The 15,634-nt window shown below is 47.7% G+C and overlaps 1 protein-coding gene across 18 annotated transcripts in view; it reads left to right on the top strand.

Annotated features, from left to right (window-relative positions):
- The window catches only part of CCM2 (CCM2 scaffold protein), a 52,376-nt gene that overhangs the window by 14,188 nt on the left and 22,554 nt on the right, over positions 1-15,634 (top strand). For 6 of the 18 annotated variants that reach the window (XM_081535206.1, XM_081535210.1, XM_081535211.1 and 3 more), the window contains 2 exons: positions 2,254-2,373; positions 7,906-8,079. The exons of 1 other annotated variant lie outside the window; for it this stretch is intronic. In XM_081535206.1, the coding sequence (XP_081391332.1) occupies positions 2,275-2,373; positions 7,906-8,079 (273 nt within the window). In that variant the 5' untranslated portion in view covers positions 2,254-2,274. Of the gene's footprint in view, positions 1-2,217; positions 2,374-7,905; positions 8,080-15,634 lie in introns of all 18 variants that reach the window. 11 more of the 18 variants (XM_081535202.1, XM_081535203.1, XM_081535200.1 and 8 more) reach the window with 4 other exon arrangements.

Genomic DNA, 15,634 nt, shown 5'->3' with positions numbered 1-15,634 from the left:
GAAAAGGCCTCTTTATGTAAATATTTCTGCTAATAGAGGAAGGAGGAATGGCGGAATTAGACTGTTAAAAAATATCATATCCAAATATGAGGCATAGGGGCCAGTCCACAGCCATCCGAGGCAGGTTACTGCCTCATATCATGTGCTCCCTGATGGAAGTGTTCTTACAAAAAACATCACGCTTGAGTTAGAGCCTCACAGTCTGTAGGAAATGCCCGTCCGTCTCCCTCAGCTGCATTTATAAATGCTGTTTTCCTCAAATGCCGCTAAACCCTCTAGAATTTAAGCGCCTGTCCAGGCTCTCATTTGCCCTCTGTGCTCCTTGGCCTTTCTCTTCCATGCCCACCGTGGTGATCATTGCATCTGTGAGAGCAGAACAGGTAGGCTTACACATGCAGCTGGTTGGTATCCTTTAGTTTCCTCTGTTTCCCTGGGTGGGGCAGCTTTGGGGCCTCGGAAGAGTTGTGTGTGCATGCAGGGGGGACCTGTTGGGGAGCAGGCAGCGGCCTCAGGCCCCACAGTCAACTGAGATGAGGCATGGGGACAGCTCTGCATCCTGAAGTCTCTGTATATCACTCTTGATTCCCTTCCCCTCAGGACCACCTGGTCCTTCTCTGCGGGGACAGCTTTTAGAAAGGAGAAATCGGAGCCCAGATGGTACCTGCAGTGTCCTGTGTCTCTAAAGAGATAGTCCAGGCAGTACCAGATGTTTGTTTGAACAAATCTAGAGCAGTACTGCTTTCCCGGTTTACTGTATTTTCTACATCTGCAGCATGTGTGGTAGTAATTGAGGCATGAAATGGCTGTTCTGAACCAGTCTTTTCAGAATCTAGAAATATTAAGCTTTGTTGCAGTTTAAATTGAACCGTATGAAGTAGTTATTTTTATGGGCAGAAAACCACTGAAAATTAGCACTTTAATTTGATCAAATCTAATTTGGCCACCTGATGTGAAGAACTGACTCATTTGAAAAGACTGATGCTAGGAAAGATTGAAGGCCGGAGAAGAAGGGGACAATAGACGATGAGATGGTTGGATGGCATCACTGACTCAATGGACATGTATTTGAGTAAACTCTGGGAGTTGCTGATGGACAGGGAGGCCTGGCGTGCTGCAGTCCACGGGGTCGCAATGAGTTGGACACGACTGAGTGACTGAACTGAACTGAACTGAATCTAATGTTACTAAATCTAATATTAGTAAAATTATTACATTTGCTATGTTTTGAGTTGTGACAACATATGGTCACTCTAATTAACCAGAATGGTTAATTAAGTAGCTTCTCCTCTTTGCAGCCATTTTGGACTATCTAGAGAGTGTAAGAATCTTCACCATCAACAAACCTAGTTTCCCCTTTTCAGGATCAGATTTGACCCTGAAGAAGTTAAAGTGAGCTTTCTCAGGGACATGCTGTTTAGTTTCAAAGTTGTATCTTAAACTCAAGAGTCCTGGAAGTAGGTAGTGGCTTTTGTAGGCTGAGGGTCATGGAGGTGTGCTCTGTCCAGGCCCCCTGGACTGTTGTGCCCCAAAGCAGATGACAGCTGCTCTGAAACAGGCAGATTGGCTGCTCCCCCTGCATTGAGGACACTGCGTGGTCAGGAGGGGGAGCCCCAACAGTGCTCTCAGCTTGCTCGCTCATTCTTTCTAACTTTGTGGTTTGGTTTTGCAGAATGGTTGAACTTCCAAAATAATGTCCTTCAGCTGACTATACTGTATTGGCTAGAAATGTGGGGAGGCCACCCATGGGCTCTACATGCTAGAGATAGTAGGGCAGGTGTCCTGGTTTAGAAAGAAGATGTATTGGGTTTAGTAAGAAGATGTGCTGGTTTATTTAGAAGATACACTGGTTTAGCAAGAAGTTGTAATGTTTTACTTAGACGGACTGGTTTAGTAAGATGGGCTGGTTAAATTAGAAAAACCCACTGGTTTAGTTAGAAGATGTTCTGGTTTAGTAAGAAGATGCACTGGTTTAGTTAGAAGATGTGGTGGTTCAGTAAGAAGGTGTGCAGGTTTAGGTAGAAGATGCACTGGTTTAGTACGAAGATGTGTGGGTTTTCTTTGCATCTTTTTGTGCACGCAGCCTGTTTGGATTTTGTCAGCAGTTTCAGGGTGTTGCCTGCCTCTTAAAATTTTTCAAAAAACGAAACAGCTTCAGTGGGGTTTGCAGAAGGAAGCTGTGGTTTCTGGTCTTCCTGTTCATTCACATGTTTTTTTCAGAGGGAGGGTGAACATCTGACCATATTTTTCAACCAGATCAGAAGTGAACAGAAGAGAATGCACAGTAACTGTCGGCAGAGGGGGAGGGACCAGAATTCCTCCAGAGAAATTCCTCCTCAGACAGACTTTCCGACAGGGTGTCCCATGGAGAACGAGGTAGGTGCAAACCCAGTGTGGAAAGAGCCATCTAGAATGACTATTGGGTCCTGTGACCTTCACTTTGGGAGCATGGGGTGGAGGGTTCTGCTGGCTTCCGGGTCTGAGAACCTGTGGCTGGTGAGCGAGATGAGCTTTTTGTAGGTGGTTGGGTTTGTCCGTCTTCGCCTAAGGAGTAAAAGATGGTGGGTGTCAGGTCTGCTGTGGATTTATAGTGAGTCAGGACTCAAGATCTGAGTTCGAAAATGATTTAGGGAAAAGGTCAGGAAAGAGTGCAGTCACAGTCGCAGACTCGCGCCTGAGTTTCATTTGTGACACCCAAGGGAGGATCAAGGGGCTGTGTGCCTGGCTGAAGTGGTCTTGGCTGCCCCTGGAGGGTCAGAGGCTGGGTGTCAGTGGAGCAAGCCACCGCAGTGGAGGGCAGGTTCACGCCCAGCCCTAAGATGGGGAACTTGAGTTTGTAAGGAGGTCCTGGGGCGCTGGCTGTGTCCTGTTCTTATTTAGGACACCGAGGCGCCTAAGAAAGGCTCTTTTTCTGTTGGTAGGCACTGAAGTACTTAACTTTTTTAATTTGTTGATTCGCATTACAGGGAGTGGTGGAAGGTAGTTGGCATTAAGATAGCCAATGTTGTGATGCAGTTTTAAACAGTGGTACTTAGAGGATTTGTGGGGGTGCCTTGGGCACCTGGGCAGGTCTGAACCTGAGTGGAGTAGCCGCTGCCTTGCCCAGCTGGACAGAACTGTGGCTCTGCCCGGCCCACCCTCTGGCCTTGGTGTTTCCCCTGGCCTTGACCGGAGCCAGGCGGAGCTGGAGCCCCACCGAGCTGCTGTCTTCTCTCTCTCTCAGTAGAAGGGGCCCTGGGGCGGGAAGAGGGGTCCTTCAAGGTATAGCCCCAGTGCTGGGCACAGGCTTGATGCTCATTAGACATTTGCTAAATGCCCAACTGAAGGACCCCAGGGCCTTGCTTTTGAAGCCTTTGTTCAGGGGCAGTTCTTTGTTATCTACTGAAGGAGTGAATAAACAGACGCTCTGACAGAGAATATAGCCTCTGAGAATTTGTTTAGGAGATGCAGATACTCAGAGCCTCTGTCATCTCAAGTGAAATTCTAGGCCAGGCTTTAATCTAACAATACCCAAGGCCAGCCTGACCCTGGGGCCCTCCTCTAGGAAAGTACTAAGTGGACCAGAGTCAGTTGTGTGTGTTTAACTAAAAGCCACATTTGAGATTTCCGACTTCAAAAGTTGTTTCAAGCATAAGATGGAAAATACTGCAAGAAAAGTTTTTTTTTTTTTTTTAATATTTGTTTATTTCTTTGGCTGCACCAGATCTTCGTTGAAGTATGTGGGATCTAGTTCCCTGACCAGGGATCGAACCCGGGCCCCATGCATAGGGAGGGTGGAGTCTTAACCACTGGACCCCCATGGAAGTCCTTTGCAAGAGTATTGTAAGGATCTAGGGATCACTTTGGAGCTAGTTCTAGGAAGCAGCATGTGTTGCACATGTGAAGTCTGCATGAAGCCCTGCGTCCCCTCCCTGCCTCTGTGCCTTGGGCCCTCAGCCAGTTCCTTTCAACACTCAGGGCCCCCTTTCTTCACAAGAGACTCGGACACATGCACTCTGGGTGGCATGAGTGCCAGGGCACCATTCACCAAGAGAAACTGCGCTTGGCGTTGTGCTCTTTCCAGGGGCTCTTCCGTCTTTTGGGTCAAAGATAATAAGATCGTTTTGGTGATGATGAACACGAGTGCTCAATAAAAATACCTGTTGGATGAAGAGTAAACAATTGCACAGGCTAAAACCCATTTTTTAAAACTGTTTTGATTTGGAGGCTATTCCAGTGAATTAAAGAATCCACAATCATTTAATGGAGTCCTGATTCTGTGTGTCAAGAGTATTTTTAATTGTCTGTCAGTGTATTGTTTTTTTAAGCAACTTATTGACCAGAGACATATTAATATGTCTTTTGTTATCTGAATGTTATTGACCAGAGACATCTCAGCATCACTTACATAACAAAGCACTGGCTACAGGTGTTAGTTTCTACAAAAATCTCATGGTCAATAGTGTATTAACTGGAACTTCCTTTTACATTTCATGTTTAAAAGCACCATTAGTTCCAAAACCCTGAGGTGCCGTCGTGTTCACTGTGTTTCTGGAAAAGCTGAGGGGCCCCCACCATGCCTGCCGCACCCCAACTCCCAGCGGGTGTGCTTTCCAGCTCCTGCAGTGGGAGCTGGGCGCCCGTCTCCTATGTCACATGCCTGCTCTCTTTGGGCGGAGTAGCCACCCCCGTTCTGCACTGAAGTGGGGCGAGGCAGAAGAGGAAGGCTGCAGGTTTGCTAGGGTGTCTTTCTTTACATAATGGTTTCAACATTTCACTTTCTAGGAAGGCTCAGCCACCAGTGAAACTTCTTTGGGACATTAAGAAAAAGCACATGGTGCCTTGTGTATGCAAGGCTAAGGACTAAGTTCAGGAAGCTGCGTCTGAGTCCCAATTAGGCCACGTTCATGCTCGACCAGGTGGTCTGGTGTGCGGGCTGGGTTGCAGGGGCAGCTCCCTTTGCCTCTGCTAGCCTGCGAGCAGTGGAGGTCTGGCACCACGCTCCATCACAGGGCATACCTTGTTGCCAGGGTAGCTCCTTTAAATAGAGGACATTTCGGCACTGAAGCACACCTTTGAGGCACCTGACTGGCAGTTCTCATTGTGGATTTAGTCCGTGTTCATCTGCTGTGGGCTTGGTGGTGACCGCCTTGAGGGTGGGAATTCTGTCTCATGCTTCCGCAAGCACCTTCCTGATGCCTGGCTGGCAGAGGCACCAGACCCCTTTATTAACCAGTTTTATTGCTCCCCTGTGGGGTGCTGGGTCCCAGGAGGTAAAGGCAGAGGAAGGTGGAGTAGAGCTCAGCATAGGGAAAGCTGATCCTTGAGCAGTAGGGGGCATCTGCAGTGGGCCGTCCTGGTTTCTTCGGCCAACTAGAAGAGTGACTCCTTAAGGTGGGTTGTAGGTCTTCGGCTCTGGGTCCTTTCCAACACAGACTGTGACTTTATGACCCATCCCTCATTGTTAAAACAACAGTGTGGGTTGCATGCCGTGTGTGGCCCTGGTGGTTTGGCTGACCTTGGCAAACCTCTCACCTCTGAATTGGTTTCCTGTTGCTCCCAAGTGTAGCGGAGTAGCAAGGTGGAACATCAGACAGATTGAGCTGAGCTGCTTTCATGCACTGTCAGATTCAAGATCAACCACATCTGTGCCCCCACCTGGTTATGATCTGAGAGTGAGTTCTGTGAGGTTAGCAGGTAGAAATGGTGTAGGGACAGATGTTTACTCTGGCTAGTTTTGGACATAGGTCATCTCTGTAACGTGTTACATGCCTTGGTATTTCCACAGCCCTAGGGCAGTGCCTTGCACATCATAGGAGCTGGGAGGCTCTCAGCGCAGATACACAGTCAGGCAGAACAGGATTGAAGCGTCATCTGTGTGGGATGCCAGCCAGAGAGGGAATCACAGTTCAGTATGGCCTGGCCTGCTGCAGTCAGGCTGGTGAAACGTGATGTTTACATTACTCCATTGCCAGCTTCCCTTTCAATGTAAAGTTTACCATCGGTGCTTGAGTGGGAAATTGTGGGTGACCGTTTCCCACCATTTCCATGTGAGCCCTGCATGGCGACAACCTGATGCAGACCCCGTCTCCCACCCCCAAATTTCACCTGAAGTGCCCCACCTTGTTCTCTTCCACTCTCCTAACTTGTGCTGGGGCTGACAGTGCCTGTGGGAGGGAGGAGAAAGAAGCAGTGTGAGAGTCCTCTCCTCTCAGGAGAAGACTGGGAGGGCAGTCTGTCTGAGAGCTGGGATCAGCCGTCACGGGCTCCTTCAAGGGGCACCTTCTGTCCACTCTGCAGTTCTGAGATGGTGGAGATGACGCTGTCCGTGTGATGATGGTATTGATTAGCTTGTCCGTGGCTTAAGTGTAAGCAGCTGTAGATGAGAACTATATCCTTAAAATAACAACGTTTTGAACAATTTCACATATAAACAAAAAGTAAATGGAGGCCCACATGCACGTTGTCATGATCATCACTAGCCCCGTGGGCCTCATATCAGCATTATTTTACACCTACCCCACCCCACACCCAGCATGAAGTGCTGAGGGGCTGCATTAGGGTGTGGAGCAGCAACTAGGCGTGTATCTGGCACAGGGAAGAGGTACTCCAGGATTACTCCTCTGGCGGATCAGAGGAGTAAAAGACAGATATCCAGGGGCCAAGTACTCGGGTAATGAGCACAGACCAAGGAGCAGAGGAGAAAAGCCAGACTCTGGCTAGAAGGAGCAGGAAGAATGCTGGGGTTCACTTTGCGGAGGATGTCTTTTATGTGGGGTGGCCTTTGTAGCTGAGCATCTCAGTGGGTGTGGGGCAGGCCCTGCAGGATCTCCCGGGAGGCCCCCAAGGCCTCGCCTGCCTTAGTGGGGGAGTCATTGCCCCTCTCCACCCTTCATCTTTGAGACTGATGGGCTCACAGAATCGTCAGCTCTGTGGCATTGTTTTGGCTGGGATATGGCGGGTATCTGAATTTCCCATGCAGAGGAGAAATGGAAACAAGAGCTTTTAGTGCATGTTCGGTGACATGTACATTGTTTCTGTAAGTGTTGGTCAGAGGTACCCCTGCCGTGGGTCCTGCCCAGGCAGGCAAGCTGCAGCATTGTAGACAGGACAGCAAAAGGTGACTTCTCTGTCTGGGATGGGTCACCAGCTCTGGGTTTCGTTCCTGTGTTCAGTGATGTTTCCCTGCCAAGTTTGTACACTGGTGTGTTGTTGTCTCTGCTTTTATGTTCTTTGGGTAACTGGAAATGGTTACCTCCGAAGAGCCCTTCGGAGCTGCTGGGAGGGGTTCCAGGCCTTTTTTGGGCCCGCAGGCAAGGCTGACTTCTTTCTCCCTGACCTCCCTGGTTCTTGCTCTTCAGGTTTACTTTGATTGCAAGATTGGCCTCCAGGCCGGCCTAGACACTGACTTGGGGGTGACGTTGCTCACCCAGATGTTGGTCAGCGCCCTGAGCCCCCAAGGCCCTGGCAGAGGGAGGGGACAGTGGAGCACAGGCCACGCTTTCGCAGGAGAGCGTAGAGGCAGGCTTGTGACTGTTGACTGCATTTTCTGTTGATGCCACAGCCCTGGGCACACCTCCCCACCTTCTCCGAAGACTGCAGTGAAGTGACCCAGCAGAGCTGGGAGGGGTGGAGCAATGCGACATTTTTGTCTTGTGGGGGAATCTCCCCTTTCTGCCCTCTTTTCGTCTCCTGAGTTTACTCGCCTTGAGAACTGTCCTTTGGATCTTCTAAGTGTCTGTGAACAGGTGAGGGATGAGCCCCTCGGTACCTCAGGCAGCCCTCGGCCCGGCCCACCCTGGCAGCAATGGCCAGCCCTTGCCTGCACGGGGACTGTGGCAGTAGCCTGGGCCACTTCTTGTTAGCCGTGGGTACAACACCAAGCCTTTGTGAATAATGAACTCCAACCATTGCCGTTTCTGCCTGCAGCCTGGAATTGTGTCGCCGTTTAAACGAGTATTCCTAAAAGGTGAAAAGAGTAGAGATAAGAAAGCCCATGAGAAGGTGACAGAGAGGCGCCCTCTGCACACTGTGGTGCTGTCCCTGCCCGAGCGCGTCGAGCCCGACAGACTGCTGAGCGACTATATCGAGAAGGAGGTGAAGGTAAGTCCACGGCCGCAGGACACACCTTGCCTGTCGCCAGCAAAGGCTCTCAGTGCACCAGACGCTGTGGTCTGGGACCCGTCCCCACGTGCACCTTGGCTGACCCCCACCCGGGGGTGCACCCATGGTGTTATGTCTGATACCTGGGTGCCCAATCCCCAGACTGCTGTTTGTGGCCCCATTTCTGGTTTTCTCTCCAGGAGCAAGCCGCCACCTCACTTGTAAAAGCTGACCGTGTGTTTCAGTTCTTGGTAAAGGCTTAGAGCTGTCCCATGTGTCATTGTCACAGCCTAGGACACAGGCTTCTGAATCCTGTCAGAGACTGTGCCTGCTTGTGGATTAACATGACGTGCACTGCTGTGTTTTTAGTGCTTCCCCTAAACACTGCAGTGAGAAGAAATGAATAAAAAGGTATAAAACTGTGCGATCAGAGAGAATGGGAAAGGGTGCAGCAGTAACGAGTGAGGCCCGTAAACTTGCAGAGGGAGCTGAGGAAAGTGGGGTAGCGAGTTCACGGAGCCCTCGGAGCTGGACCCTCGTCCCTCAGAGGATGCAGAGCTGTTCAGCTTTTCTCGGGGGTGTGGGGAGGCACGGAGCACACTGTAAGCATGCGGAGGGGTCCGCTATCACCTGGCACGGTGGGAAGTGGGAGGTCTCCCTGGTGGAGATGCAGCACTAGGGGGACTTTAGACATGGGGGTACCTGGCCCATAGGAGGGTGGGGAGAGACCCAGTGTGAAGACGAGCAGATTGAGTCAAAGCCTGTGTTTGGAACGGTGAGAATCGCCAACCCCATTTCCCTCAAGCTTTCAGAAGGCCTGCAATCAGGCCTTTCCCAAGGGGGATCCTCAGAGGGGTGCTTTTAGGTGGAAGCCACGCAGCCCACAGAAGTGCTTCCTCAAATGACCCTGCTGTGACCACCCCGTCAGCCTGAAAGAAGCTGACGCTCTGCAGCTCTGCCCGTGCCCATGGCTTCTGTAATGGGCAGCCAAGGAGAAGTACACGTTTGAGGAAAACATGTAACGAAGGCACAGAGCCCAGCACAAACACAAGAAGTAAACATGAATGCAGTGGCAACAGTGCAGAAACTAGAGGAAAAATAAAAGTATGTGATATTGTCAGAAAGATAAGAAATACTGTTAACTGTGAGATAACAGGAAAACAGGTGGAGATAAGAGCTTTTGGAATTAAAAATATCTTAATTATATATCGTAAAGAATTCTTTAGAGGGGTCAAAGGTAAAGAAAATCATTCAGAAAGGATAACCAAAAGACAAAGATGAGAGAGAGAAAAAAAAATTATAGAATCTGTCCAGGAGGTTTAGCATCTGACTCATGAGAAGAAGGAATGGAGGAGAGTGGGAGGAAGTTGTTAAGACAGCAAGGGCGTTTTGCAGAATTCACCAACAGACATGACTCTCAGATTGAAAGGATCCCTTTCTGGTCATAATAACCAGACAAATCAGCTCTCTAAAACATGAGCCTGCAAGCCCATTCTGGCGAGGTTCCTGGGGGATGTACTGTCTTAGTGCACAAGGATGCACCAGGAGAATGGAAAACACAGGTCCAGAACCAGAGTTTAGGCACAAGGAGGAGCAGAGGGAATTCCCAGGACAGGAATCTGGGAAACAGACCAAAGCAGCTCTGGGAGAACAGAGTGCAGATGGTTTTATATCTTGGGGTAGAGGCTGCTGACGAATTGGGAAGACAGAATGCGCATTGGAAACAAAGCAAGTGAAAGGGTAGGCGTATATTACACCATGAAAATTTAAAGTTTGGGGGACTTCCCTGGTGGTCCAGTGGTTAAGAATCCACCTGCCAGTCCAGAGGATATGGATTTGAACCCTAGTCCGGGAGGATTCCACATGCAATGGAGCAAGTAAGCCCATGTGCCATAACTACTGAGCCCAAGTGCTGCAACTACTGAAGCCTGAACTCCAGTGCCTGTGCTCCGCAACAAGAGGAACCACCACAGTGAGAAGCCCAAGCACTGCAATGAAGAGTAGACCCTGCTGGCTGCAACTAGAGAAAGCCCTTGCAGCAACAAAGACCTACTGCAGCCATAAATAAATAAGCAAAATAATTTTTTGAAAAAAAAAAAAAATTAAAGTTTGGGGACTTCTGCTTCCAGGAAGATGGAGTCAACATTTTCCCCTATTATTCCCATTAAGTACAACTAAAAATCCTGGACATTTTATATGTAACAATTATAAGAAGACCGAAAGGTAGAGAGATGGCAGAGCAGACCTCAGGACCCAAGCTGCGACCCAGTGGTGAGTTCCCCAGTTCTGTTTTCCCTCATGTATCTCAAGCTTGGAGCTGAAGAAGCTGGCAAACAAGAAAAACCAACAAAATTCACTCCCTGTGGCCAAAAGACCAAGAAAGGGATGGCTTAGCAGGGCAGAAAATGTTTTAACAGTACCTGCTCAGTTCCAACCAAAGGTGACTATAAAACCTGTGGCCCCACCACTGCTTCTGCTTGCAAAGGCCAGGTGGGGACCAGAACCCACCCCCGAGGAGGGTGAGTAAGGAGGAGAGACTTTTGTCCCTGATGAATGCCTAGTGGAGCTGAGGTGTCAGTGGAGATGTAGGGAGCTGGGATTCTGCCCTCAGACAGCAGCAGTGTGACACACACCACCCCTCCTGTCAGTGGGGGCCACTTGGGGAGCTGGAATGCCAACCATGTCCAGCAGGGAAGATGAGCCCCCCCCCCACTCAGATGGTAGCAGGGGCCAGTGGGGAGTCAGCCTCTCCACCTGTGCTCCCTTCTGCTGTGGAACTAGAGCAGATTTTCTGATGTTTGTGTCATCAGAGTCCTGGAGGGAGAAGAGATGGCGGGCTGGGGTGGGGTGGGGAGAGCTGAAAAACTGATTAAAGTAGTCATGGTTGAAACTTCTCTGATTTGGTAAAGAGACAGAGATTCAAGAAGTTGAGTGCACCATCAACAGAATAAACCCAAAGCAGTGCTCACTGAGACATGTCATAGTGAAACTTCTTAAAAGCGAAGACAAAGACAGAGTCATGAAAGCAGTGAGAAGGAACACTGTACCCATGGGGAAGACAGAGTGACAGCAGACATCTCATCAGGGGCCAGAAGGAAGTGACTGACATCCTTTAAATGCTAGGAGACAAAGGCTGATGAGAGAGCGCTGAAGACGACTCTCACCCTCAAACAGCAGCCAAGAAATGGGCCGGTTCCTTGAAGGGCACAGACTACCACTGGTCACTAGTAAATAGATTACTTGAAGAGCCCTATAACTATTAAAGTAGTTTAATATCTAATTTGAAAATTCCCGTAAAAAACTTCACCAGACTCCGGTGATTTCTGGAAAATTGTGTCAAGTGTTTAGAGTTAACAGGCTGCACAATCTTCCAGAAAAACAGGAATAGAGGGAACGCTTTTTAACTCATTTTCTAAGGTTAAATAAATTGCAGACCTAAATACAGTTACTTAGGTATAAATCTAACGAAACATGTTAGAGTTGGTATGCTGGAAGCTACACAAAACTGATGAAAGAATCAAAGATCTGAATAAATGGAGAGATACACCATGTTCATGGTTCGGAAGATTCAGCCTAGTTAACATGTCAGTTTTCCCAAATTAATATATAGGTTTGATACAATTCCTATCAGAATTCCAACAAGATATTTTACAGATACGGACAAGAGTATTCTAAAATTTATATGGAAAGATTTTGAAAAAGAAGAGAAAAATGAGAGGAGTCAGTTCACCTGATTTCAGGATGTACTTTAGAGCTTCAGCAATGAAGAATGTGTGGTAGCATCAGAGGGATCAACACAATAATCAGTGAAACAGCATCATGAACCCGGAAACAGACCCTCACAAATACAACCAACTGATTGTTGATAGAGGTGCAAAGGCAAGTCAGTGGAGGAAGGGCTGTTTTCTTAGCAAATGGTGCTGGAGCCAGTGGACCCCCATGGGCAGAAAAATGAATTACACTCTAAACCTCACATCTTACACAAAAATTAACTCAAAATGGACAATGGGATTAAAGGTAAAATGTAAAGCTAAAACACTTTTAGGGGAAAAACATAAGAGGAAATCTTCAGGACCCAGAGTAGGCAGAGTCCTTAGACTTGACACTAAAAAGGGAACAATTGGTAAACTGGACTTCGTAAAATTTAAAAACTTCTGTTCTGCCAAAAAATCCATCAGGAGAGTGAAAAGACGAGCTAAACACTGGGAGAAGATATTTGCAAGCCACCTATCTGCTAAAGGTCTTTTATCTAGAATATATAAAGACCTCTCAAAGCCTAATAGAAAAGCAAATAATCTGATTAGAACACGGGCAAAAGTCATGAGACGTTTCGTACAAAAGAAGGTATTCAGATGGCAATAAGCACATGAAGATGTTCAGCATCACTAGCCATTAGGGAAGTGCAAATTAAAACACAGCGAGACATCATTGCATACCTACCAGAATCACTAAAGTTAAAACATTAGTGAGAATACCAAGTGCTGGTGAGGGTGGGGAGGATCACTCTTGCATGGCCGGTGGGCTCGTGAAATGTTGCAGCCATACGGGAAAACAGTTGGGCAGGTTCTTAAAGACTAAACCTGCAACTACCATGTGACCTGGCAGTTGCATTCTGAGTATTTCTCCCAGAGAAATGAAAATTTAAGTCGACACAAAAAACATGTACATGAATATTAAAAGCCACTTTATTCATAGTAGCCAGAACCTGGAAGTACCCAGATGTCCTTCAATAAGTAGATGGTTAAACAAGTGATGGACAGCCATACTGTGGAACCCTACTCAGCTGTAAAAAGGCGAGAATTACTGATTCCTTCAGCAGCTTCCAGGAATCCGCAGAGAATTAAGCTCAGTGAAAAAAAACCAATCCCCAAAGTTACATACTTTATGATTCCCTTTTATAACATTCTTGATATGACAGAGTAACTGAAAAGGAGAACACAGAGGACTTGCTAGGGCTTAAGGAGGAGACCAGGTGGGTGGGAAGTGGGTATGCCTGTAAAAGAGAAATGGGAGGGACCTGGTGATGGAATGTTCTGTAAATTGACCATGTAGTCAGTATCCCCGTTGTGGTGCTGTGTGATCACAGGATGTTTACCTTAGGGGGTGACGGTGTGGTGTACAGTGGATCTCTATGTATTCTTTCTTACAACTGCATGTGATTTATAATTATCTTAAAGGTTTAAAAAAAATGAACGGTTATGCATAAAGTTGTGATTTCGCTATGTCTTGGCACAATCGTGAAGTAGAATTATACATAACAGAATGATATAAGCGCCAGGTAATGCTTAGGTAATAGATAATCTAACTTGTGAGAGGAAAGGAAGAAGTGGGAGTGGTGGTGGAAGAGAGGTGAATCTTTTCTTTGCCATAACTGGAAATCATCAGCTCCTGTCTTAAATTGATGAATCAGGCAGTAGCAACGTAAAACCTTTATTTAGAAAGTTAGTCCTAGATCCAGAAGATCCAGAGTTACTGCCCCTAGGGAGCGGTGTATAGAGTTGCCTGGATTGGGGCCAGATTGTTCTTTGTTAATAAACGCTTTGGGGGACTGTGTAATCTTTTTTTAAATTTCGCACATGTATTACTTTGATAAAGTAAAAACCGTGACAGCAACACAACCTGCTAGTGGTGAGGAAACTTTTACTCCCACATACTGGAGTGTGGTTCTTTATGGAAAGTATTTTGTATTTAGAATGAACATGAAAGTGAGAGGCATATAGTAGTAGCTTTCTCTTTGCTGAATGCTTACTGTGTATAGCAACACTGTTTACCATTTTAACTCTTTTTCTCCTTGAATCCCTACCCTGCCTTAAAGCAGAAGCATCCTTCCTCTCGTTGCCATCCCAAGCTGACATTTGTCCTGGAGGAGCACAGTGCAGTGCGGGCTTGGGCCTTGTGAACTCACACTCTGGCTTTGGATTCTTGGGCCATCAGCGGGTACTCACATGTGTGATACCAAACCCAAACCCAGGATGCTTCCCCCCCCATCCCGCCCCCCTCTCCTGGGATGCTTCTTGATAAAGCATCTAGAAGCATCATCAAGCACCTTGATTTCTTAATATGTCTTAATTATTGTATTTTTAAAAGTTAAATATATAAGTTATGAACATGATGCAAAATTTAGATGGTGAGGAGATTCCCGGTGAAAAGAGGTTCCCTAGTCCCACTCCCACCCCACCAGAAAGAATTCCTGGCATCAATTTCTTGTGTGCCCCTGCAAGGGGGATTTGTCCGTACACAAGATCACATGTGTGAGTGTCCCCAAATGATTACCTAGTGGGTACTTTGCACCTTGTTGTTTACAGGCAACAATGTATCGTGACATATCTTGGAAGGCTGGGGCACATAAAGCTGCCTTGTCCATTTCGCTGGCTGTGTAGCATTCCATTATTTAGCTAAACCATATTTTTGCGTAACCAGTGATGTGTACATATTTGTCTCTGTGACACACATTTTACTAACTCTCTAGGATAAATTCCAGAAGTAGAATTTCTGGGTGTAAAGCTTTCTTTTTATTTTGACAGACATTTCCAGGTTGCCCTTCATGTAAGATTTAAGCTGGTAGACACTGTTGCCAGTCTGGGAGAATGCCTGTTATGCACACTCTAAGGAGCCACACAGTGTCCATGCAGGCTTTCCAGTCTTTGCCAATCTGGTGGTCTTAGTTTGTTGCATCACAGTTCGTACTTAAAAGTGAAGCTGTGTATCTTTTCCCAAGTCAGATCTCTTAAGTGTCTTTCTACAGCCGTTTTCCTATTGGGTGGTTTGTGGTTTTCCATACATCTTCCCCAGCACTCAGTGTGGTTGATGAGTTCCCCTTCGCCGTGAAGTGAGTTGTAAGTCTTCCCTGTTTGTCGCTTGTTGTTCAGGGACATCTGGGTTCTCTAAGAAGCAGAGCCTGAAACAGAGCCTGAAACTGGAGATCGTGTTGGATGATTCAGGCCGTGTTCTCAGAGAAGGGCAGGGAAGGAAGCAGGATGGGACAGAGGAAAAAGATATGTATCTGCCCACTTATGGGCATGTAAGGGGCACCTGAAGGCCACACAGGCACCTTGCTGTCCCCAGTATGCAGCAGCTTCCTTACCTCCTCATCATGACCCAGGCCAACCCTGCAGAACAATACCGCCTTTCTCTGCTTGCTTGTCTGTGGCATTAGGAGACGGCAGTTTTAAGTGTAAATCCCTTTTGTTTCCCCTCATAGTAACATTTTACCAGTAGGGCCAGGCTCTCAGAACCCACGGAGCCAAAAGTTTCAGGGCTGGGGGTACACGTTCCTCAGGTGGGGCTCTTGGATTGGTGGTGACCAGAGCCACTCCCACTGCCCTATTTTGGGCCCCCAGACCCATGTGTTCTGTCCACTGGGGACCAAGCGTGGTGTAATGACTGTTAGATCCAGATGTGCCCTGCATCTCTGAAGAGATGGCATCCTTTCAGATGTCCCCTCTGGATGTGCCCCCACCCTGAAGAGGACCTTGCTGGCCACCTGGGCCTCTTGAGTTTCAACAGTGTCTCAGACCCTCTCTTCCACACGCCTTGAAGAGATTTTCCTTGAAGT

The sequence above is a fragment of the Giraffa tippelskirchi genome, chromosome 10, assembly GCF_054371585.1.
Source record: "Giraffa tippelskirchi isolate mGirTip1 chromosome 10, T2T-mGirTip1v1.2.pri, whole genome shotgun sequence".
NCBI classification, from domain to species: domain Eukaryota; kingdom Metazoa; phylum Chordata; class Mammalia; order Artiodactyla; family Giraffidae; genus Giraffa; species Giraffa tippelskirchi.
The sequence above is the reverse complement of the archived record's forward strand: the minus strand, read 5'-3'. Positions and strand labels throughout refer to the sequence as shown.